The 25,365-nt window shown below is 36.1% G+C and overlaps 1 protein-coding gene across 6 annotated transcripts in view; it reads right to left on the bottom strand.

The window, feature by feature from the left end:
• HERC2 (HECT and RLD domain containing E3 ubiquitin protein ligase 2) overlaps positions 1 to 25,365 on the bottom strand; it is a 116,110-nt gene that overhangs the window by 55,891 nt on the left and 34,854 nt on the right. For all 6 annotated transcript variants that reach the window (XM_074608134.1, XM_074608182.1, XM_074608173.1 and 3 more), the window contains exons 8-42: positions 25,089 to 25,199; positions 24,589 to 24,760; positions 23,807 to 23,980; positions 23,026 to 23,214; positions 22,221 to 22,372; positions 21,237 to 21,394; positions 20,665 to 20,778; positions 19,022 to 19,273; positions 17,907 to 18,100; positions 17,159 to 17,359; positions 16,274 to 16,502; positions 16,075 to 16,199; positions 14,558 to 14,736; positions 13,444 to 13,628; positions 12,919 to 13,074; positions 12,461 to 12,646; positions 11,170 to 11,340; positions 10,969 to 11,072; positions 10,704 to 10,854; positions 9,879 to 10,093; positions 8,889 to 9,021; positions 8,652 to 8,779; positions 8,339 to 8,534; positions 7,603 to 7,739; positions 6,898 to 7,071; positions 6,685 to 6,821; positions 6,452 to 6,603; positions 5,829 to 6,020; positions 4,834 to 5,021; positions 4,116 to 4,308; positions 3,334 to 3,516; positions 2,588 to 2,772; positions 769 to 916; positions 480 to 676; positions 12 to 242 (exon numbers count right to left, since the gene is read on the bottom strand). In XM_074608134.1, the coding sequence (XP_074464235.1) occupies positions 12 to 242; positions 480 to 676; positions 769 to 916; positions 2,588 to 2,772; positions 3,334 to 3,516; positions 4,116 to 4,308; positions 4,834 to 5,021; positions 5,829 to 6,020; positions 6,452 to 6,603; positions 6,685 to 6,821; positions 6,898 to 7,071; positions 7,603 to 7,739; positions 8,339 to 8,534; positions 8,652 to 8,779; positions 8,889 to 9,021; positions 9,879 to 10,093; positions 10,704 to 10,854; positions 10,969 to 11,072; positions 11,170 to 11,340; positions 12,461 to 12,646; positions 12,919 to 13,074; positions 13,444 to 13,628; positions 14,558 to 14,736; positions 16,075 to 16,199; positions 16,274 to 16,502; positions 17,159 to 17,359; positions 17,907 to 18,100; positions 19,022 to 19,273; positions 20,665 to 20,778; positions 21,237 to 21,394; positions 22,221 to 22,372; positions 23,026 to 23,214; positions 23,807 to 23,980; positions 24,589 to 24,760; positions 25,089 to 25,199 (5,992 nt within the window). The remainder of the gene's footprint in view (positions 1 to 11; positions 243 to 479; positions 677 to 768; positions 917 to 2,587; positions 2,773 to 3,333; positions 3,517 to 4,115; positions 4,309 to 4,833; positions 5,022 to 5,828; positions 6,021 to 6,451; positions 6,604 to 6,684; positions 6,822 to 6,897; positions 7,072 to 7,602; positions 7,740 to 8,338; positions 8,535 to 8,651; positions 8,780 to 8,888; positions 9,022 to 9,878; positions 10,094 to 10,703; positions 10,855 to 10,968; positions 11,073 to 11,169; positions 11,341 to 12,460; positions 12,647 to 12,918; positions 13,075 to 13,443; positions 13,629 to 14,557; positions 14,737 to 16,074; positions 16,200 to 16,273; positions 16,503 to 17,158; positions 17,360 to 17,906; positions 18,101 to 19,021; positions 19,274 to 20,664; positions 20,779 to 21,236; positions 21,395 to 22,220; positions 22,373 to 23,025; positions 23,215 to 23,806; positions 23,981 to 24,588; positions 24,761 to 25,088; positions 25,200 to 25,365) is intronic.

Genomic DNA, 25,365 nt, shown 5'->3' with positions numbered 1-25,365 from the left:
AAGGAACTTACTGGTTTTAGTTGATTCAGCGGGCACACTCTGCATGTTCGCATGTCATAGAACTGCACAGTGATTTTCCCTTTTGGGGTGATGCGTGTGACTGTGCCTTCTCCAAATTCGTCGTGAACTACTTGTCCGCCCAGTCTCAAGCGACTGTCTATGCCACCAATCACCGCTAACACTGCCATTAGGCCTCCCACCTCTGGATTCTCAGTGTCAGGGAAGTAGTCATCCAAGAGAGCCTAACAAAGAACAGTAAAATTAACTGTAGGGAGAAAATACACACTTCTATCTGCTTTAAAATACAAAGTTAATCACACGTACTTCAATTTAAAAATTACAAAACATAAATACATATATATATAAATAGAAAAATGGTTTCAAAATTAAGCTTAATATTGTTTACAAACATTTAATATTTATAATTTCAAAATAAATATTGCTATAAAAATGAGCTTATTTTAAAACGTGGAAACTACCCCTTCTGACTGTTTTCCTGCAAAGATGTGGGTGATGGAGGTTAGCTGAGAGTTGATGTACTTGTTTATGAGTCCATTCCACTGGCTGAGCGAATGGAGCGTCCTCAGCAGTGCCACTATCTCTTCTGCTAAAGTACTACTGTGAGTGGCAGTTAGAGATGCTTGGGGCCTGGCCTTTCTCCTTCTCAGAGTAGATTCTGAAAAGACAAAGCAATTGCACAACAGTTATCAATCTGACACACACATTTTCTATACATAAAAATAAGCCACTGAGGGAAGATTCCTCTACCTCTGAGTAGTGGGATATCTGAAGAACAAGTACTAAGCAGGCTGCCTAAAAATCCAAACAGTTTTTCCACGAGAAATTTCATGTCTCTTGACCTTTCATTTTTATCCCAGGATGGAAGTACTGCTTTCAATAAATGTACAGCAAGGATCTAAAAGGAGAAGAAAATTCGTGTTATTCCATTCTAAGTCACCAAATATTAAAGAAATTCTCAAACACACTAAGTACAGAAGAAAGACATTTTAAAAGTTAGCCTTCCTTTGTGGTTCTTTCCATAATGCTGATTTCTTTCCGGATGTGGAAATGACAGAGCTACCGATCTTCTGTTCGGTTTGCTAAGGAATATTTTAAAAGAAGTTGTGCCAGTTCAAAGTCAGTAACAATTTTATTTGCACATTATATTAGCGAATCCAACCTCTTCAGTACTCAGGACATGAGACAAACACACACTGGGAAACAATGTAAATGACTAAAACACATAGGAAAAATAGGAATACAGAATGAGAAGGTTTGTTCAGATTCCATACTCAGAACTTAGTACTAAGATGTATTTCAGAACGGAAGTTTCCAAGTGTTCTGCAATGAAGGTATGATAATTAAGAATCATGAGATACAAAGCTGAATGATACAAGAAGGCAAAAAGCAACCACAGTGACCCGTTACTGTGAAACTAGGGCCTCCGACAGTACAGAAGTAACAGCATCTCTAAACCTAGACACTCAGTGCAGGACTGGCGAGGAACACGGGGAAGGCGCAGTGCACAGGAGTATTTCAGGTTTTGAGCTTCCTCATCTTCTACTCAGAAGACCAGTACAATACAAGTGACGAAGTACAGTGAAGATATATCTCTCTCTTGTAAACCTCTGTCAATAATGCGTATTTCTAAAACTTCCAGGTCTTTCCCTTATTAAGTTAGATGCTGGTACATGAGAAATGCTCATTTCTCTTGAGTATTCCCCGAACAGCACAGATGACTAATGCACTAAGTCCTGGTTGACGACAGAAGTCTCATCATATTAAAGATATTGGCAAGAATTTGCTGGAAGATCACACAAAAATGCCAAGGCCTTCATGATACAAGGCTTTAGTTAAAAAAATGATGATGCCTTATCAAGGAAAAGATTAAGATGATCTTTTGATCCCTGAGCCTTAAAACTTGTAAGAGTTATTGCATAATAAGGTTGCTTTTCAATCTCATGAAAAAGGCACTATAATATGCTAAGAAAAGGTAAAAACAAACAAAAAAAAAAAACCCCAACCACAAAAAATAAGAAAAAAAAAAAGAAGAAAAAAAGAAAAGGCAGAAGGGGACAAGAGACATACAATACATACAATACCAAAATAAGATGCAAAGGTGCAGCTTCTTAAGAGAGACTAATTAAAACAATAGTAACAGTTTACTACAAAAGGAGGGACAGTAGATAATACAAAATTTGATAACTTTAACATGAAATGGCACATTTTTCCTAACCAACTTTTTGGTATTCTTTTCTTTGTTCAACTTCTAGGAAACATTATATAGGAGTTTCCGGAACACATTTTTGGAACGCTGTTTTGTCCTCTTACCTGTGCAAAATTTTCAGACTTTCAATAGAACAAGAGAGTCTCTAGTGCCCTGAAGGTTCAAAAACTTACATACATGTATTTAAAACAATGAATCCTAAGTATAAGACATGTTATCTTTTTTCCAATTAATTAAAAACTGATTTAAGGACATTTCCCATCTGTTTTTTTAAAATACACCTTTTCTTTTTTTTTTAAAGACAGCTAAAGTCTACTAAATTAATTGCCTATCAAAGTAATTTGGAAATACACACATTACCTGTCTCTGTAGTGAAGCAGCAGTGAAAGATTCATGCCCCTCAACAATTTTCATTAGCAAAGTTATCCACTGAGATGTACTAAGAGTGCTGCACATCTGAGGCATGAGTGCTATACTTCGAATGAATCCCAACGTGCACCAACTCCTATGCTGTTCTTTATAAACTAATTTATTTGGCAAGGAAGCTAAAAACAAAAAGATATATACATATAACAGTTGACTTTTCCGCCAGCTACATAATTCTCTATATACTACATGGGGCTTCTTTGGACAAATCGTAACACTGAGCTACTAGTACCTTTACATAAACTATTAACTTTAATTTAGAGCCTGTAACTAATTTTATTAAATATGCCTTTAAAACAATTCTCAAACTTATACTATTTCTTCATTTCAAAGTCGTTAGCATTACTTCTGAAATTACAAAGAAGCTATGGAAATGAAAAGGACATCCAGTCATACTGTTCTCCTCAAAAAGACTGGTAAGAAATTCATTGTCTAAGCCAATCATAAGCATCCACATCTCATGCATTTCTCCTGCTTTTACTGCTAAATATTCTAAGAATGCTCAAGATCACTTATGTTGCTTTTGCTAACAATTAAGATTTTAAAAGCTCTGAAAATGCATTTTATAGCCTTTGGCCTTAAAAATTAAAAACTAGTAACAAAAGATTTACAAAGTTACAAGACAACAAAGCACAAAACAGAAGCACATAACTGAGTCAGACTGGTTCTAAATAATATACCTGATTTATCTATTGTTCCACTCTCCACAAGCATACGGAGTAGACCACACAAAGTCCTAGTAGCGTCACTTTGCATGACTTCAGCATGGACGCCGGCAGAGAGACACAGCGTCTGCAACAGGTTCACGGTACTTGTAAGCATCATGGAAGTCGGGTGCAGATTCCTTTCAACTTGTTCTCCTTCTGAAGGGAGACACAAAAGGCAAAGGAATACATTAATATTGAGTTAATCTATTTCACAAAGAGTTCTGAAACAAACAAGATGAGAAATTTGTTGTAAATATTTTCTTTAAGATGATTTGACATGAAGAAGATTCCTTACTTCCAACTGCAAGAGCAAAATATAAACCAGATATTTTGTGAAGACATTTTCAAGTTATTCTCTAGCAGTACACAACTTGAAAGAAATTCCAAATGCAGTGCCAAGAAAAGGGAAGCAGTTTGACTAGATGTATAATTAAGTCATATAAAAAACACATTTTAGAATGGCATTAACATATGTTAAAACGTATACCTCCTGGTATCTGTAACTGAAACTATTTTGGTTGGATAATACTGTTTTCTTTGGCCCATGAATATGCAACAAATGTGATACCACCCTTTCTAACCTCCTTTCTCAAGGTAAAGATATCTTAAGAAAGACTCTGATCAGATGTGTACACCTATTAAATTAATCTTCTTTGATGAAGCATTTTCTCCTGTGAAAGAAGCTTTTTCCTATTATGAACTATCGATTTTGGAATCCAACTAAAACCCTTTTATTAAAAAAAATTGCTTTTTACCAGAATCATCCTCTGTGTCTGAATCCTCTGTTGTGGGCTGCGTTGCTGGCGGCGGCTCAGCTAGTTTGAGATCATATTTTCCTTCCTTCCCCATTCTGTAAGAATTTGTACTTCCGGTGTCCCACTGCACTCTGATCCAGCCATCTTCTCCCAATTCTCCAATCACACGACCCAAACCTGGAGGGGGTCCATCCTGACAGAAGAGAGAGGCTCAAGTTCCACAATGAACAATAATTTGTATCCAAAGTTCATAAAATAATAATGCAATTGCTCTTTTTTGCTGCTAACTTAATAGTTAGGCAATAAACATTCAATAATGTTTTAAAATCCAGCATAAAGTTGGAAAGCATTTCACAATCTTCAAAAGAAATCACCGCAGTTCATTTCTGCAGCGACACTCGTGTTTACATCTATTTTACTATGTACTACGTAAGCCCCATACGCACCTAGTTGGAAGCGTACAACATTGTAGCAAACATTTATTTCCTGTTAAATCATGAATTAAAACATTCTCACCAAAAAATAATTTTAATCTCCAAAAAAGAAGTTTAACAAATTATTAACAGATTTTATATCCTTATAATTATCTCCAAGTTAATTCTCCAAGTCTTTGAAGTTTAAAATTACCTTTAAAGTTTGAACATAAAATTCACAGACAGTCCACTGAATACAGACTTTAGATTTTAACACACCCAAACCTGTATGAAAGAAATTGTACCTGATCACCCCATTTCCAGTCTACCCCTCTCACCACTCTGGTACCAATTTTCATCATGGCTGCCAGCTCTGGTCCAGAAACAGGGAGTTGAACAGGTGTAGTTTCCTTTCTTGATTCTTCTAGGACTGTGGCAGAAGCTCCACGGGAAGAGGTACTCATATCTTCTTCGATGTTGTCAGAACTAGGTCCTAAGAGAAAAAACATGAAAGAAAAAAAAATCAAAACCAGCTACAGGTTTCTATATGTGCCTTTGTCACACTTAAAGTTTAAGGCACATAAGACAATATAAAAGCAATAACAAACAGGAAAGCTGACTTAACAGTCAGACAAGGAAACTAGGATATAACGGTTTTGAAACTTAAATACTTGTTTGAACAAAAATAAGTGACAAATAAGAGAGACATTGTAATGACGAGTAAAGCAGCTAAATGGTTCTACTAACAGAATTTTTTTAGAAAAACTTTTTATGAGCACTCCAGTTCAGTACTGTTATGAGAACAAATATTTGCTATTATCTAAGAAAACCAGGAAAGAAAAAGCGGGCCAACTTGAATCATGACAAAAACCACCACAAACCATGAAAGTTTTGAGCTTAGACAGGCAGACTGAAAACAGTTTTAATAGCTAGAAAAACGAAACTGAATGAAGAGGGAGTAGGAAGTTTTTAGTATTTTCATTTTTAGTTTTCCATTTTTAATTTATTTATAATGGTCCCACCAAAACTACACTATCACTCCTAAATTCTAGCAAAGGATGGCGAAAGCAAAGGCTTAGGAGAAAAATCATGAATGAATAAAGGCTATAGTCAAACAAACTTCCATCTCAATTGTGCTTTCATATGTGGTTTTTGTATCAGCGGTAAAGGTGAATAGCATTAAGTACTATCTTTATGCACTGAAATAATTCTGTGCTTTGGGTACACTAACAGGTAAAACACAGAGGAGATTTATAAAACATGTGGTTTCTTCCAAACAAGAAACCAGAAGATCTCGTACCTATCAGTCGCAGCGTTGTTTGCGTCAATGCCAGCATACCAGAATTAAGGAGGAGGCTCAAGGTATTAGCACCATGTTGCAGTGTCAACATGTTGAGCATGACCAACAGAAAACGTGCTTGTGGAATAGTCCCAAGACTTGGTCCTGCTGGATTCTCGTTAGTAATTGTTTGTAGAGGAACAGGCTGCACACCTAATTGAAAAGTAATATAAATAACAAAGTCAGATGACATTTGGGAGCTACAATAAAACAGGTTATAGATTTGTTTGATGGATTATAATATTTTTTTATTCCCTGCTTGGCTTTAAGAACTTACAAACTGAAGTTCCAAGAAACTTTTTCTAATTTAGATTTCAACGGCAAAATGTTACTAATAAGTAATTAATGACCTGTTTCTGGGATACCAGCAACATGCTCTTAAACACTAAGAAGTGAGTTAAGGGAGAACGGGAGGGGAGTGGAACAACACACAGATAGACAGAAAGGCAAAGGATTTCTCAGCACAAACCAAGGGAACTGATTTTAGGATCACAGTTACTGGGAACTTTAAAAAAAAAAAAAATGCAACAATATTCATTTAAAACAGTTTTTTCCCAAGCCAACAGCAACAAAATGAGATTCACCTAGTTCTTTAAATTTTGCATTAGCATCTAGCAAGATGTTCCGGACATTCTGAATAGCCCACGCGTACAACTTTCCAAAAGTTACTTCCAGCAGCATTCTGTTAAACGGTGGGATCAGATCAACATCCTTCAAGCAGTCGGTAAGAGGTTCCCTTCATAGAAAAACAACAACAAAAATAAGTATTTTTTTCTTACTGAAGAACTGTGAACACAATAACAACAAGAAGTTTTACCCTATGTTGGCTCCTTCTGGAATAAGCCTCTGCCATCCACAGAACATAGCATACTGCACAGATGGGAGCAAAAAATTTTTTGCTGCCAATTTCAGAATAGTATCTATTCCTTCCAAACGAACTTCTGCTCTTTCCAACTGCAAAAGAGAAAAAAAAAATTGTCATACTTATGTAAACTTCTAATACATGCAAGCCCATTTTCATCCATTTTACCTGTTTTAATAAACATTTTCTCATTTTTTCTACATCCACTGGCTCTTCTTTAAGTGCAAATTCAACAATGGTGTTAAGGAGGGCAGACTGTGGATACAAGCCTTGGACATTTTGCTTCAGCCATTTGTATTTGTGGACACCCGTAACTGTACTCAAAAGCGGCTGCCACTTATCCTGCAAAACAGGAAGGTAGCATGTTAAAGAAAAATTTAAACTACTGAAAATAAAGTTATTTCATGTAAAGCCATGCCCAAATTTCAAACACAAGGAGGGGAAAGGAAAAGAAAAAAAAAAAAAAAAAAAGAGAAAGAAAAAAGAGAAAACTTCTCCAAAGCCAGGGAACAGCTTAGTATTATTTGTAACTCATTATCTTGTTTACAATTGCTACATAAAATTTCAAATGCATTAATATTCAAAAAAGAGGAAGTAACCCATCAAAACCTTTTATTTTGAAATTAAGCTTTATTTGAGCACTTCTAAGATTACCAATAATCTAAAAATTATTACCTTTACATATTCTAAATATGCAGTACACAAGCTTATTTTTAAGAATTATTCCAGGTTTCACTAAAACCACGTGCCATATATACATCCCAAACACCATTATCAGAATATTAAATGTCTGTTATAGCAATCATGCTTTAGCTTATTTTTTTCCTCGTGTTATTTTTATTCACAAGGTTGATTCAAAATCTGATATCCTACCTTGGGTGATTTGATTGGTATGGGCCTTTTCTCTATAGGTACAGGACTGTGAGGTACCACACAGGTTTCTTCTAAATCACTCTCTTCGTTTCCTAGTTTGGATTCTTCCACATCAGCAGATTCAGATTTTTTTGGCACTAGAAATAAAAACATTATTCTTTGATGTAACTTGTCATATCTTACAGTGTCACATTTTTAGTTTTGCATGATAACCTAAGCATACAGAATGCTTAAGATCTGCCTGTAATAAAACGTAAATGTACTCTTGGTGAACTCTATGTCCAACTATCGTCAAATTAGCTCTAGTAATATCTGCAATATGCTTTTATCTTTAAAGACCAACTTCAAAAGCATCTCAGCATTTGTTCACCACATTAATTTATTTCCAGTTAAACAGTTCTTTGACTACACTGCTTTAATAAAACATGGTTTTTAATAAGATGCCACTTCTAGTTAAACTTTAGTAAAACCAATTCAGAGGGACTGATATTGATGGGTCATTTTTAATATGCTGGAACAGAAAGAAGCATGCCTCCCCTAAACTTGACTCTCTTGTCTGCCTGCTTTTGTTGTAGGAACTGACGGATAACCGTTGATTCATCAAACTTCATGAAAATGCAGCAGAAAGCAAAAGGCTTTGATGCTTTAGCTAACAAAAGTCTCAAATATAGAGCTGCAAACCTTGGAATGAGATTTTCATTGTTTCAAAGAAAATACAACATTAACGTTGCCTTACCTCTTTTTTTCCTTTTTTCTCTAATTATTTTCTGAGCTACCCTCCGCCATCGGGGCAAGGAACTCAGAAGTTTAAATTTAGACATTATAGAGAGATCGTTGCAAACTGCAGGACGTAGTTCATTGAATAAGAATCTCAAACGTTCAATGACAGGAGCACAAACTTCCTTGTAGGAACGTCCTTGCTCTTGATGGGTCTAGAAAAGCCATTGAAAGAATAGGTTACTGTTTAATATACAACAAAATGAACGATACATAACTTCTTAATAAAACACATCAAAACAAATCTAAACTTCAGCAGGTAAGAGGCTTACCTTAATCAGTGAGCATTTTGCTTGGTAGACAACACGACACACATCCACTACAGATTTTGGTAAGGTTTTGTGCTTTACCTGGTCAACTCCAAGGGTACCAGGATGAACAAGAGACAGTGCTACGTGACCTTAAGTGGAAAAGACAATCTCTGAATATGCATTTCCAAAATCATCCATAGCAGAGTTTAAACTGGTCCAAAATGTGTTCTGGGACAGCTATACCACAAGCCTACCTACCCAAATCTTCATGCTTCAGAAGACAACATAATAACAAACGTCCTACTTCTTCCACAGGATGCTCAGGAGGGAATGTGATTGGTGTTGTTAAGTGACACTGTTTACAGTATCTCTCTATTTGACACAAGAAGTCCTACAAAAACACACAACAGCCTTTATTTAACTTTGTTTTCAAATAACACAGAATAATCTCCACAATCTGAACTAACATTTGGAAGTGAGATACACCACACAGTATGCACTATTTAATACATAGCGATTATAACCCAATACGACAAAGAATACCCTGTATCATTCTTCTTGTATGAAAAGCAATGTGGCTCAAGGAACAAAGCTTCTACTGCTTTTATCTCTTCCTAAGAAAGCCAGGTCACCTAACACTATTTTTAATGGTCTTCTCCTGACTCGTCATTATTCTGTCCTCCCAAGGACTTATTTGGTGTTTTTTTGATAAAGGAACTGAACTCAAAGGGTAGTAAATCTGGAAGTACTACAGAGGACAGCGATCAATGTAAATCTTAGAGGTTTTCATAACATCCGTGATTCCAACTAGGTGAAACATGAACCCCAAGGCACAAAGGGACTTTAACACAAAGGCATACATGCACCTGACACACAAAACACATTTGCAGTTTGACAAAGAAAACTCCATCTTAGTTCAACTGGAGGTGAGTAGGGTCTATAAATACTACTAAAACTTGACATGAAGAGTAATGCAGAATTAATTTTTTTTTGTAAGAATACATGTAAACTTTTTAGTTCTCCCACTCAAAAATTCAAAAGAAGAAACTGTACTGTTATGGTATCAAGTGAAACATGCAAATTTTTTCCATTAGTAGTATTCAACCACTCCTTTCACAAAAAGTAAGTCCAAAATAACTTTTTACAATTGTTTTAACTTTTGGAGAATTTTCACCAACAAAACTGTTTCAGTGCACCACTGTCTCCCTTCGGCAACATTTTTTGTGAAGAGAACTGCTGAGAGCTTACCTTCACAGTGTGATCCTGAATATTATTATCGGCAATAGCTTGGAGAAAAGGTTGTGAATGGTCACTCAAAGTTAATCGATATGTATATAGTTTTGATTTATTTGGGGTAGTGTTACCAGGTGAACTGCAATGGTCTTCATCTTTTTCCTCATTGTAACTGTAATGAATCTGACTAGTTTGCAAGCCTCCAGAAAAGATAGATGACTTCAACCATTCTAAAAGAAAGAAAACACAAATGTATATTCTGATTAAAGATTAAGCTATCAAGACGCAACAATTCCCTCAAATAAAATGCATACACAGCTCAAAACAGAAGGTTTAGCTGCTCTTCCATTTGCAGGAAAAAAAGGGTGCTGCAACTAAGGAACAATTAAACAACAGAGCAGCCATCACCTGTTTAAGATAAGAGGGCTTTAGCTAGTTTTCTATGATTAATATTGAATTATACACTCTATTCACCAAATTAAGATACCCAACAAGACAGAATCCAACACCAGATGCTTCCGGCTCTCTTAATTGAGCACAAACTAGTGAAATAACTGATACAGAGTTTCCTTTCTCTTACAATATTCTACCTTGTCTATTACAAAATTCTGGATATTTAACTGTTCAAAATTATCTAATCCTCATTTAAATCTTGCTAAATTATTCAACCTTGATGAGTGTATTAATTAATGTCAAGAATAAAGAACTTCTTCAGAAGACAGCAAAACTAAAGAGGTACAAGATTTCCAGTTAATTTATTTGGCCTGTGTCTTTTTCATGCAAGTTTTGACATGCAAGTTATTTATCACTTATTTAAGGACAAAATAAAGTTCTGCTTACTGGCACATTCAACTTCCAGAGGAGAAAGTGGTGTGCTCATTGCCAGGTAGGAAGCGTGCAGTCCAAGAAGAAGACCCAAATTCCTTTCTGTGTCTATTAGAGGTGATGACAAAGTACTCAGATCTGGTGTCGTAATCACTTCCTGGTCAGGCTAATTAAAAGAAGTAGGAGTTGAAAGCTAGAACTGAGTTCCAACAAGAATTTTGAAAGCAAAGGAATATTTTACTTTAGAAAGTGTGTATCCATTAATATATAAGATTTTTACCTCCATATATTGGCCAACACAAAAGGCATGCATTGACTCCCGCGTGTCCTCAAATTGCAAAGCAGCTTCCAAAGCAACAACTGGGTCCTCACCTGCAAACTGAGCTAAATGAAGGAATAAGGTAGTCAGTATAATATCTAAAAAGCTGCTCATGCCATTACAGAAGTAATTTGTGTCTTTAATTCAGACTCTGATTCTCACCAAGTATGCTACTGCCAGTTAAAGACTGGGTTTGGAAGTCCTTTATATCATACACTTTCCCATCAATCACTGTCCAAAATCCTCCATCTTTGTTGTGGTTCTCTAGATCAGCTTTACGTATAAGTGTCACTTCCTCATTATTTCTGCAACTCTGCCCAGTAAAAAATGAACCTACAGGTATAAAACAGAATAGACAATTTATCAACAGAAAAACAGAAAGCAAAGTTTTTTCTGAACATTCTTTTAACTGTTGCCTAAACGAATTCTTCACTTCTCTTAAAAGGCTGCTTGTCTTTCAATATGCTGCAAAGTCAAAATAGCTATTAATATGTTCCTGTCTGCATAGTATGCAATTAAACTATGTGTATGTTGTATTCTTTTATGCACTGATCTCCAATGTTATCCTGTCAAAGACCTAGCATTGCCCAACTACGCGGCTGCTTTGTTTGGAGGTGGAGCAGAACAACTGGTGTTCTGGCAAATCACTGCTCTAGTCTTGTTCTCCCTCAAAATTACTTCAGTTTTATTACATGCCTGCCTGAAAGGAATTGGTTGCATATTTAATTTCAGTTTAAATCCATATTTTTTTAATAAAAGAAGGTAGGTTACATACATGTTTGAAGTCTTCCCATCTACGTATCAGTAAACTACTTCAAACTACAGGTAATTTCATCCAAGCAAGAAACATCAGATTAATGTTTGCACACATGGGCCTTTGTCTCAGTTTGCTCTATTAGACCAGTAATTCAATTTTCACATAGTTTTTGCTCTCCCCAACACGCTACTGTCTAGTGGTAGGACCTTAGTTCTCTTGGATCATGACAACCCTGTTTTATTCCTCCCTCCACCAGTAAAATGCTCACAGTCAGAAATGCACATTTTCTGCTTCTCTTTTCACCCCAGACATAGCCCATATTATAAAGTGCCCTGGGAAAAGAAGACTTCCTTATTTCAAAGTTTTCACACTACTCTCCCTTTATGTTACAGATAGAATTTAGTAACAAAACGTGTAGATGTTCTACTTAATGTTTTACTGCAACTTTTCACACTCAAAAAGCAAAATGACGTGAACTAATCCTTTAAAAAGTTGCATTTATACTCTGCTTAATCCTACCTCTATACATAACTTCTTTAAGAATTTGACAGAAATAAATACTGCCATATGAATTAATAAAAATTTGTACTGTGAAGTAGAATTCCCTTCCTGAGAGCAGTTCACGAGTAGTCACCATTTTTATATAGCTACTTTATGAAAACATATATAAACAGTCCAGATGCTACTAGAACATACCCATTATTCCTGGCCATGCTAAATCCTCATTGTCATCCCTTTCCTTTCCAGGGGCTAAATGGTTAAATCTGTCTAGATGTTCTAGCAAGCCAGCCAACAAAGGGATAGCACCAGCTTCCTGCATTAATCCAGCATTTTTACTGAGGAGTAGCACTACAGAAACCACCAATTCCGGAAGAAGAATGCCTAAACAGAGAAAACAGAGAAGACAATTCAGATTTAATTCAAGACCTAAATTTATAGCATCATGGAGGTACATCACCAAGCAATACATTCTGCCTTCTATTACTGCTTTAGTACAAGCTCTTGCCTTCCCCATCAAATTTGCCCTCCTCTTCCATCAATCAAAAGATTAAATTGACTCTTTTTTAGTGATTTAGAACTTTCAGGAATGTGTACCATATAACTTTGTAATATTGTGGAAGGGGAGGAAAGGAGGACAACAAAGAAAAACATACCTGTTAAATCCCCATCCACGACACGAGATACTTCTGCAAAATGCCGATGACTAGTAGAAGCAATGCTGGTTGCCACAGGAAGTATATCACCAATGTGCGTGCACAGAAGAGCGGTGTATTTCTTCAGTAAAGAACCAACACCTAAGAGGTCAGGACCTGTATAAAAAAGAGGAAGAGCACAGAAAACCATCACATAGTCATATTTAAGAAACAGATTTCAAAAGCTGCCAAACTCGTCTGAAATGCAGCCACTCAGTATTAGCACTGAATTAAGAAACCGAATCTTTTTAAAAGTTTATAAAAATTTTATTATCTAGATCCTGTTGTCTTCCAAAGAGAAATTTTCCTTTACAGAAAACAATTTAAAGAAACTACTTTCAAACACTTTTCAGACAGACTCGGCAAACCAGCTGATTGATGAGACAAGAAGATAAATTAAAGCAAGAAATTGCTATCCTGTAGAAGACGTATTACAGAAATCCTTGGGCCGGGGGGGGGGGGCTTATTTGTTTTACAATAACTTACTGTATGTATTAGGGACCTGCCCAACACAATCTCCTGGGTAAAGTTTACTAACAAGTAGACGCTGAAAACGCAGCAACAAGTCCAGAGAAGCTGATCTCTCCTTGCTACAATGTTCATGGTCCATGCAGGAAGAAATACGACGAGCAACATCTTTTAGTTTAGCTATTGTCTGTGAAGCGATGTTCCTAATTGAGATAAAAGTATGTAAAGTACTTAAAGGGAGCTGACAGTGAAGACAGTCCACAGAAACATGGGTTAAGCTTTTGCTAGAATTTCATACAAATATGTAAGAAACCTATGCAAAGTTTTTTGCAGCATGCTCCCTTGTTTGCAACATAATGCCCCAAAAGTCAATGGATTTTGTGGATGTATTTTGTTTAACAGAATTTATAAAATACATCAAATTTGTATTTTTTGTCATCACCCACTACAAAAAACATAATCTGATAATTTTCACTGAAAGGCTGCAGTGAAAGCCATGACACTAAGCAGTTCAAAAGAGCCTCAGTACTGACTAAATTACATGGTTACCATCACAATTAAGTGAAAAGGCACAATAAACTTCTTAGTAATCTCATAATTACTTCCTGCTACATATGCTACATATTAAATACTTCTGTAGCTGATATAAAGAAGCTTTGTTCTCAGCACCCTATTTGTCATGCATTCACAATTCTTTCTCAGTGGCAAGAATTTAAAATTCAGGTTTCTTGCACACTTATAGCCCCTCCTACAGTCTCCTTAGAACTCCTTCAGTTCTAAATAAATTTTCACCAATTCTCATACTTTGTAAGGACAGGCTTTTGAACATTTGTCCTATATTTGTTACACAGACTTTCAGAGTACAGAAGTATCACAATCCATAAAAGCAAGGCAATAACTCTTTCTAAAATCATGTAATTAAGTATAGAACTTTGCTCCCCCACAAACGTGAAACAGCAAAACTAGAGACAAGCTAGGATAATGTTCAATATTTTGATTTCTGAGGAGCTAAAATGCTAGCAGGAACCTATTTACTTGCTAACCAAAATTAGTCATCCTTTTGTTCACTAGTTCTTCAAACATCTAAACAGATCTTCTGTACAAAACGAAAAGACAAATTTGAAACAATTACCTTAGTAACTGCTGAATTAACTGAACTAATGGTAAACTTTGTTTTCCTGCAGATTCATAGATTCCAGTATTAATAAGGTCTTTGTCCAATGGAGTCCTGCTCCTATGAAGCGTTGATGCATTTGCTTCTTGTTCATCAATTTCTTTTTCTTTCTGTGCTTCTTTTTTTGCTTCAATATCCTAAAAAAAGTAAATCAAGTTAAAGGAAATGCACTAACTTCCACTGTGATTATGAAGCACTTTACTAACAAGTGTTCTTATAACAAGATCAAGTTACTTCTACCTATGCCAGAAATTAAACAATTCCTACCAGACCAATATGTATTGTATATTCCATAGCAACCACATGGGCACACTTTTTTTTTAAATAATTATAATATAAAAAAGTAAGGGGGATGTGAGGGTTGTGAAGATAAACAAGAGTAGACAAACTCCAAATTCAGTTTCCACCAAACGAAGTTAACAATTTATTTCTGTTCTATGTATGTCTAAACATGCCAGTAGCTGCTGCACAGTTCATGACTGAAGGCATGTTTACTCTGTATTTACAAAAGTGACAAACCCAGTCCACTGGAGAAGAACCTGGGTTAGATTTGCTACTGAGCTATAGTCACACAGAACCATATGGAAACGAATTCACCCAGGTTTTAGACAATGTAAATTAACCTGTGCAGTGTTGTAGGCTGCCACCTAGATCACTTTCAGCATACAACTGAAGTTGGCTCAGGCATCTCTGACCTATGCTATAATATAAACGTGCCCTAGAAGCCTTGCTTAAGAAAAAAGAGGTCCTGCATGTCTTTAAATACAACAGAAAATGCTAATGCTAGACCATGCATTAAAGCAAAACTTCATACATGCACTTCCTCTGCATCATAAAGCTCCCCATTTATCAACAGTGGACAGAAACCAGGAAGAAAATATACCTGGAAGGATTCAACAAATGAAGAGGCAAGGGAAAAGCATATTTTTGTTTTCACAGCCATACACAAACATGGCAATTTAAAGCAGTCTGTGCAGAGGATGCCCCATCTCTGAGAGGCTAATAGACAAGAGAGTATATACAGAATGTTTCTCTCATCCTTTGTATACTTAGTCTTTATCTGTTAAACATTTGAACCAGTCTGAAACAGAACCTACAGAGATTTGGGATGCTGCAAAGAATTCATTCATCCTGAATTCATAAGTAACAAGGCTGAAATTGCTGCTGGAGAGATATGGGTGACATTAAAGAAGTGAAGAACTCAAGAATCCCACATAAAAGTACAAAGCACTTTGCAAAATTATGCTCCTATCACAGATCTTTACAAAAAAAATTTGTTGTCATTGTTAGAATCATCACTCTAGGCAATGAAAATAAACACTCTACTACAAAGGAGAATAGGATTCATGCTTCCATACAAACACTGGCACAAGTTTCATATCAAAAGAAGATAACGTCAATCCACAAACTTCAGAAGACACTTGATAAATCGTCTTATTCCATTTATACAGAACTGCAAAGCTGCTGAAACATACCTGAATTTCTGCAGTAATAGCAGCATTTAGTGCAGACTCTAAGCCCCCATCAGCCATCAAGCTGCCCACCAAGAGGTCAATCATAAATCTACGGCCTGGACTTACATTCATTTCATTTCCTGAAACTAAGAATGGAAGAAGCTATTAATAAACTAGAAATGCAAGCACAAAACAAACAGATTTAAATCTTAGGACCAACCTGCACTGGGTAGGAGCGCTGAGAGCGCCCTAGCCCGCTCTTCTGCTGTTGGCAGTAACACAGACCATCCACTCTGCAGCACTGCTTGAGCGGCCGATTGCACAGTATTAAGAACACCGGCATTGCTTGCTAATGTTACCACTGTTTGCTTCAGGCTATTGAGCAGTATACTGCCCAAACCTAAGCAAAGGCATTCTGGATCCACCTGATGACTGATGGCAGCATGAAGCTTAAAGGAAAAAAAAAGAGGCAAGTTTTGATTAAGAAGAGAAGTGAACTTGAAGAAAAAGAATAAGTCAATTCTGGACCAACTGAGTAATTTCACTGTCCAAGATAGAAACTTTCATCTGTAAATTTGTAAAATTAAAGGGAAACGCTGGCTTGCCCACATACATACTGAATTTAAAGTAATGCTCAAAGATTATGAGCTATATTTAACTATATCCCCTATAACTCTCAACTATAATAACCTAAAGAATAACCTAAACTGTTTCTACTCTGCTACAGTATGCTAGGAAAAGCAGCACATCTTCAATGACTGTCAGATACCTTCTAAAGAGGACATTCACTCATAAAAATGCTATTTAAAATTCTTAGAAATGCTCAAAATCTTTGAGCGTAGGGGCTTGTTGAGTGAGTACACAAAACTTAATCCATTTATGTTTTATTTTTGTAGTTCATTTTTAATGAGATCCAAAAGCTGTTGAGAAGAAAAAACCAACCACTAGCTGCCAGATTTCAAACTACAGAAAGCAATGTTGTACTCATCTCACTTTTTAAATCAACAAAAATGTTTTAAAGCACATTAATCTACTATTTTCATCCAAGCAATTTCCTGAAACATTTAGTCCAACGACTGCTCAATGCATAAGAAACTGAAGGTACCTGAAGCCTTAGAAGGTTTAATGTTGCCACAGCCATACACTCCTTTTCCTGAGGAGGGGGCCAGTCAGAGGAGCCATCCATTCCCTCTGTCACTTGTCTTAATAGAAGATCTAGCTGCTCAAATGTCATGGGGCAAACATCCACCACAAAAGGCACCCGCAAGCCTATTGACCACTCGGAACACGATGACCAAGCAAAACTCTATTAAATGGAAACAATATACAAAGTTCAGCAGTTATTTCTCAAACATAAAATGACACTGATTAGATACGGGAGTGTAAAGCTAACATCTCCCTTCAAACACTAATAGAAGATGCAGAAATAATATCAGCATTATCTGTTGAAGAAACCTCTCCACTTATATCCTTGTAAACATACATAAAACCCTACCAATCCCAGAAAAGAACTATCACACTTCTGAAAGTGCCGCAATGCTAGTACAGATATCTCACTATCTTTGCTGCAGGAAACATTCTGCTTCACAATTCTTCAACTGCTGTACCAGACAAACACCAAAACAGGTAAACAGCTACTTCTCAGAATACTCAACAGAGGGAAATCTAGTCACCCCTTTTTGGCAGAGGAACTGCACCAGATTTGCTTTTTTCCAAGTCTTCATTTATTCAGAACAAGAAACAATAAGAAAAGTCATGCAAGCACAGAAAGAGGAACTGGGATTAGTGTACAGAACTACTCTCAGTGATACACAAAGACAAATAGCAATTAACAATTCAAAAATACAACTTACCTGAGCAGGCCCACAAGCAATTCCAACGATATGCTTTGTGTCTAATCCTGGGAGAGCTGCGGGCTCTGGTTTGGTGATCCGCAAAGTATCAAAATGTTGACACTGATCATTGCTTCCCCAGCTATGGACTTCACTATCTTCAGTCAGTGCTAAACAATGGGTAGATCCAGCTGCCACATCTATCACTTTTTTTCCTGATAGAAAGTCAAATATTGAAAATATAATTTAAAAGATTACAATCATTAACAGAAAAATATCAGAGATAAGGAAAACAGTGCTAATTACAACCATACTTAACTATGAACACATTACGGATGTCAAGAGTCTCACCTTTGCCTCAGTAGTGGATGGGAAGAATACAGCAAAAGAAAAACCAAGGAAATATTTAAAGATTCTTAAGTGAGCTGAAGTACAAAAGTTACAAGTTTAAAAACAAAAAAAATCTTCTATTTTGTATCCCTTCTAATCAGGTACCTCTTCAGGAAAGATTTATTAAAAGATCTCCCCATCTATGAACACAAGACTGTAAGGTTATATTGTAGTTATTAGTTCAGAAGCCACTTTCAATTAGATAATTCATCACATGTGAACAACCATTTTAGGAAAGACAGAGCAATAAAAGAGGTTTCTTCCTCATCCTCTCCTACAGAACCTCAGGTTTCTCACAAACTCAAGAAATAATCTTCAGTCTGTTACAAGCTAGTCAAAAATACTGGCACGTACACAACTTCAACGACGTTACTTGTTTACATGTATCCCATTCACATGCCTTCATCTAAGCATATATATATATTTGCACGACAGTGCAAAAATACATGTTTTAAATAAGCATTTCTGTGAACTTAATAAAAGAAAAGCAGTAAGAACAAAGAGAACACAAGACAAGCAGCATTTAAAGAAGTCATAACACAGTGGCTCTAAGTCTGCCAGAATTCTAATGGTATAAATGCAGAAGTGATGGGCAATGTGCACTATTACCTTTTTCAATGCAACCAGTAGAAATTATGACAGAATACATGGTACCATCATTCTTAATGTTGAGATCACTAGTCTCTGGTAAAAGGTTCCAACAACAGCAAAAAGAACTTCGGAAAATTTCCAGCTCTGATAATTACCTTTCAAGCCTTCCAGCAGTTTGGGATATCGAACATGCTCTTCTGTTCCATGCCCAAGTCTCTGATTGTCACCTTTTCCCCAGGTGTAGACCTGGCCATCTTTGGTTAAAGCAATAGAAAACTGACTCCCGCACCGTACTTTCACAATGTCCAGATCTTGAAGTTTTTCTATCAATTTGGGAGTCTTGCAGCCATCACTGCCTCCCCTTCCCAGTTTTCCATAATCTCCATCACCCCAAGACCACACCTGGCCTTTAAATTAAGAGAAAGAAAACAAAAAATATTGTGTTGCTTTTTCATGTAATAAAGTTATCTGGTTTGACAAGCAAGTTCTTAAAAATCTGAGATTCTGTAATACCTACCATTTTCAAATTTATATTTAAGAATAGCAGTTATTAATGAATTTTCAATAGTTCATGACAGTAAGAAGGAAGACAAAGATCTGAGAAGTTTACATGCTGCTAAAATTAAACATAAAAAGCGTAACACATAACATGCACTGAAAATTCATCAGTGTACAGAAAGTCCTTAAAAACACATGAAGCGTAAGATCTACTTCAAGTCAAGACCGTAGTATGATCTTTAGTTAAAAACAGCCTTCTTTTATTTTAAGGTGTTATTTATAAGAACATGCAAAATCTTTTTCTACATCAAATGGCCAAATTGTCTGTGAAACCTGTTTTCTTAATTTTCAGTTCTTGTCATTCAACCATTTCACAAAATTAAATTACGAGTGCTATTGTCTATCATATTCTTTTGAAATACACTAAATCAAAGCCCTAATTTAGGAACTTAGAAGTAGTCAAGTCATTCTGCACCCAATAAAATTATGGTTCAAGAATGGTAAACACATGCACACCCAAAAAGAAAGTCTTGTTTTACACTCTGATGCATTTATGCTCCCTGCTTGCATGAGCTAGTCTCTGATGTCCTATGATAAGCAAGGGAAGCACGAAAGAAGGAGACCAAGAGAAAAAAGAAAAATTCAATTCATGTTTCCATTTCCTGGATGAGCAAACCTTTCAGCTTTTAAATACTGCACATCACCATAACCAGCTATATTTTAAAAGAACAACTGGCTTCCAAGAGCTATCTGCTTCCTAAGCAATGACTCTGATGCTTAACTTCACACAGTGAAATTCAGATTTCGAATCTGTCTCACCCTAGGCACCTCGCTCAGGGATGCTGGGAAGTAGGATTCCAATACAGTCTCTCTTTGACACTTCCCACAGATTAACAAAGACAACTCTCCTACCCAAAATTCTGGCTGTTGTGTCAATATGAGCTACTTGCACTTACATAATAATGCATAAAATTTGGATGCGTATGTACATATATGTAATATTTTGTGTGCATATTATATATATTTTAAATACCCATGTAAATGTTAACATAAATGGAAATACATATTTGCATATTCATAATGAATATATTGCAGATCTATGCATGGAAATACATCTGCACACATTATATGCAAGAACGTATAAATGCACGTATATATTTCCCCAGAAGGAATTTCAGCTTCAAATGCTTACAGAATTCAAGCCACTAGAAATAAGCGCATCTGCAGTATAAATATCTTCAGAAGGAAAGGAAGAAAAGGTAAGCTTACTTAAAGTGTTAAGTTATATTTTGCTACTAACCATTTTCAGTAACTGCAAGAGTCTGAGCATCTCCACTTCCACAGGCCACATCAATAACTTTGAGTCCTTTCAACCCTGTGACCAGCATTGGGATGGTCTGATCTTCACTAGAACCTTGAAAATAAAATAGTTCTGTGAGAAGCAAAACCAGAAAGGCCTGGTAGATTCTTTTGTTTGTTTTTTGGGCTTTTTTGCTTGCTTTTGGATGTTTAGCGGGGCTGGGGGGGGGGGAGGTGCTGGGAGGGGGGGATGTTGGTTTGGTTTTGTTTTCAGATTTGAACATCATGACTAAGCTCCCATATGGCTTCTTAGGTATCCAATATGGACTTAACCCACGAGATAGTCTTTGCTTCACAAGGAAGAGAACAGTGTAGATTTATCTTCTCCATCCAACTGCTTATTTTTACAGAACTCATACAAATTTACTGCTTTTAAGACAATTCCTCCCATAATTATTTCAATTCATGTGAAACCACATAATCAGCTTTAGGTAAGTTGGATAAAAGATCATTTGAGATGGGCACTAAACAGTTCTTTGACAAACAACTACTTTAGGATATCAAGTAACATACCATGACCAAGCCTGCCATAGTTTCCTCGTCCCCATGTGTATAGCTCTCCTTCAGCAGTAATGGCTGCACTATAGGTGCTTCCACATGCAATATGAACAACGTGTTTCCCAGCTTGCTTTCCAGATAAAGCAGATATCATCTTCGGTTCCTCCAGAGGGCTATTTAAAAGAGAAGGTGACATATTTCACAAAAGGTGATCTGATGAGTAGATAAGGTGTGGCATACTTGTTAGAAAACAATGGCTTCAATTTTACCTGCAAACCTTATTACTAGTCTGAAGTAGCGAGATATACATAGTGCTATAAGCCAAATATTAAGTTCAGATCTTTCAACAACATAGAAACCACTGAAAGAATGTCTTTGATTTCTATTTCCACTTAAATTAATGCAGCATTTTTAAAAAGACTTGTCTACAATAAAAATATTATCTTTAATTGCTATAACCAAACAATTCATTTAATGACACCACTAACCCTTGCGTATTAACTCCCTTGCTTTATAGGGAATGCAGCACTGGGGGAAGACATTTAAATTCTCTAAAATATGTTGATGTACAACCCCTACAGAATACCCCTGTAGAAGACTGCTCCTATACAAACGCAGGACACTAATGTTACTGTTTAACACAGGGGAAAAAAGGAATGATATATGTAACATGACTGCATAGGAAATGACAACTCCACTCTAACATCTGAGTCAATGCTCCTAGAGAAAACGCGTTGTGGACTCATAAAACCATGAATAAAAAGCCTAAGAACACTGTAACCACTACTACACCCTCTATCTACACGTATTTCAGAAAGTAGCATTAATACAGAACTGACAATATTACAGGCAGAGAAAACATGCAGGGAGAATGCAATTTCTGTTCAGTAACAGAGACAGATGTCAAATGCTGAATGTGCTTGTATACACAACTAAACAGTTTTTACTACAAATTCAGAACACTGGCAAATAAATGTTATGATTATTTTTATTACATACACTGTATCCCCATGGCCTAGTCTTCCACCGTCTCCACAACCCCAAGAGAAGACTTCACCATTTGCTGACAAAGCAAGATAATGATGCCCATCTGAATGTGCTGCTATCTTCACAATATTTCTGGAAGCTAGACTTTGCACCAGCTGCGGTCCCTGTGAACAAAACAAAAGCAATACACTTAACAAAAACTGCTTATATTTATAATATCACTTGCCCATATACAGAATAACCACGTACAGTTTTCCTAAAGCTTTATTAAAACTGTGCACTTAAATTAATGAAGTGAAGGTTTAAAGAAAAAAGAAAAAAAAGGTCAAATCCACTATTTGAGTTTGACAAAAACAATGCTCGGAAGTTTTGTTCCCATGCTTATAAGGTCTTCATTATATATGAAAACGGTGTTTATCTTAATCTTACAGGCAATCGTAGTAACAAATGTTTCTGGTACAGTATAGGTTTATTTGAGGAACTACAGTTTGGACACAGTGTTACATCACTGAAGTAAAATCCATTCTGTATCTGTCAATTTCTATAGTTTTTACTAAGGCCAGCAAAAGTAATTATCGCTGTGTTCATAACCTCTAGCCCCATAAAAGTTACAGAAACCATATGCATTTCATCAAATCAGTACAAGATATCAAAACCACTATTTCTGAAAGTTCAAAAACAACAACACAGAAGCTCACAACATTCAGTATCTCTCCATCTACTCTTCCAAGGTACTGTAAATAGTTAAAGGAGTAGACTTATGCTATGAAGTAATACAGAAGAGAACATGTTTTTAAAAACACATAAAAAAACTCACCAGAGTATCGCTGTTGTACGCTTGTGTATAAACTCGTCCATTCCTAGATAATATTAGAAAACGTTTCTCTGCACAGGCAACCTGCACAACGCCAAGATTGGCAAGTCCTTCACACTGAATTGGACCACTCACATTAGCATAATATTTCCAACCTATTAAACCCCAAGCAATGACTTCTTGCAGAGATCCCTAGAAAGTAAGAAATTCTGTAAGTACTAATTTTGAAATACAGAATTCAGTAAATGCATAGAGATTATTTTTTAAGCCTTTATATGCCAAATATACTTAAACCTGTGACAGTCATTACTGCCAGTAGTCAATAAAGCTTACCTATTAGAAGATATGAAAAATAAAGACTTGCATGAATCATACTCCGTTTAGTCTGCTACTGAATAAGCTATAAATATCTACAGTAAGTGTTCAGAGATTTTTCAAGTTGGGAATTTTAACATTTTCTTTTTTTTTTTTAAAAATACATCAGACTCCCAACACTTATAAAGTCAGGTCTTGAGCATTTACTCTGACAAACACAGGGAACAGCTCAAAATATGGCAGAATTAGCCATAGTGTTGTGAAAGGTTCACACACCATAGAATTGTACTCCAAGGTACTGATGTAATAAAAGATACCAAAGTAAGACAAATCTAGGCAACTCAATGTTAACTTGTGAAAAATCAAAAAGAAATTTCAAGAATCTTAGGAGTTGTTTTCCTTCCAAACTGAAAATCAGTTACATTTTTAGGAAAAACATCTTACTAAATTTGATGTTTCAAATATTTACCTTATGAGACGTAGGAGAGCTACACTGCGGAGGCATACATGGGGTGGCTAGACGATCTAAATGGGCCATGATCACTACAGCTGTTTGTCTCAGATCAATCGCTAGCTCGTTGTCCTGTGGTAAAGTCAGATACCTTAGAAAACTTTCATTTGGACTCAGAGGGTAAGTCAGGAGCTAGAAAGGAAAAAAAGAGCAGTCAGAAGAATATTCAAGGTATTCCTATGCCACTACACATACATCTGCTATACAATACATGTTAGACACGCTGAGTATCTGCACAAGTTTAAGAGAACTAAATTAACTCTGCACATCCTTTTTCTTACAATAGAGGAAAATTCCAGCACACACATGTTGAGAAAACGTAGTCAGATTGCGAATATAATAGAAAGTTACAAGCATAATAAACTGATTTACTATTTTTTATCAACCTCAATAATATTCACTAAGAGTCATCGTTCAATTAACTTCAAACACAACTAAATAAAAACAATCTAAATGTGCGGAAAAGTTAACTGGCCACATCTCTAAGTTAATTATTACAAAAACATTAACTCTGGAACACAATGCTTACCTCTAACCATACTATGACATTCCTCCTACCTCAAGAAACTCAAATGTACACATGAAAACCAAACAACAGCGATGTATATACATCTTACATGGAAAACACTACTACCAAAGGAAATCTAGATTTTGTTTGGATAATTTATAGGTACTTTAGCAAGCCAAATGACATTTGATACCAACATAATACCCCTTTCAAATAATCCAAGGGTAAGTACCTGAATCTCTTCCTCAGTATTGGGCACATCTTTATTACATATTATGCTCTGAAATCTTTGTAGCAAAGGTAGAAGGGGTGCACTTGTTCCCTGTGCAGATCGCTCATTATCTGTTTCTCTTGTTCCATTATCCCAAAGCTGAAGCAACAACATAACTGCAGACAACATTTGGCTGAAAGAGGAAGTTTACATGTTCTATTAATAAGCATTCGTAAAAACATTATTTTAGGTTATTCACACCATTCAATCTCTACATTTTGAAGTTTAAGAATATCAGAAGTCATGGCTTTCCCTTTTAAACAGATTATCAAAATATCAAATGGATTTTGCAACCTAGGTAACATAAGAGCTTGATCGCCACTGCATTACAGAAAAGGTTCATATGCTTTGAACAACAATTACTACATTAAACCCAAACCCATGAAAACTGAAGACAGGCACTGCTCAGGCCATGCCAACAGACAATGACAGTTAAAAATCACAGAGCTCACACTTCTCACCTTAGTGTACCCCTCTGCACTGCCAGTTCTAGCAGTATGGCAAGTGCCAAGTGCTGGTCTTGCAACGGAATGTTTCCTGGCCCTTTAGTACTGGGAGCTCCATGTACATCTCTAAAAGACAAATAATATACAGTAACTAACAAGTAATTGGAAACAATATACATTTGCTCACAAAAGCATCTACAACACACCAAGAAACACTACACTTACAGAAAAATATAAAATTGGTGGTGAAAGCAACTGAGAAGAAAAGCTGCCACGTTCCACGCAAGAGCAG

The sequence above is a fragment of the Larus michahellis genome, chromosome 1, assembly GCF_964199755.1.
Source record: "Larus michahellis chromosome 1, bLarMic1.1, whole genome shotgun sequence".
Classification (NCBI taxonomy): Eukaryota; Metazoa; Chordata; class Aves; order Charadriiformes; family Laridae; genus Larus; species Larus michahellis.
The sequence above is the reverse complement of the archived record's forward strand: the minus strand, read 5'-3'. Positions and strand labels throughout refer to the sequence as shown.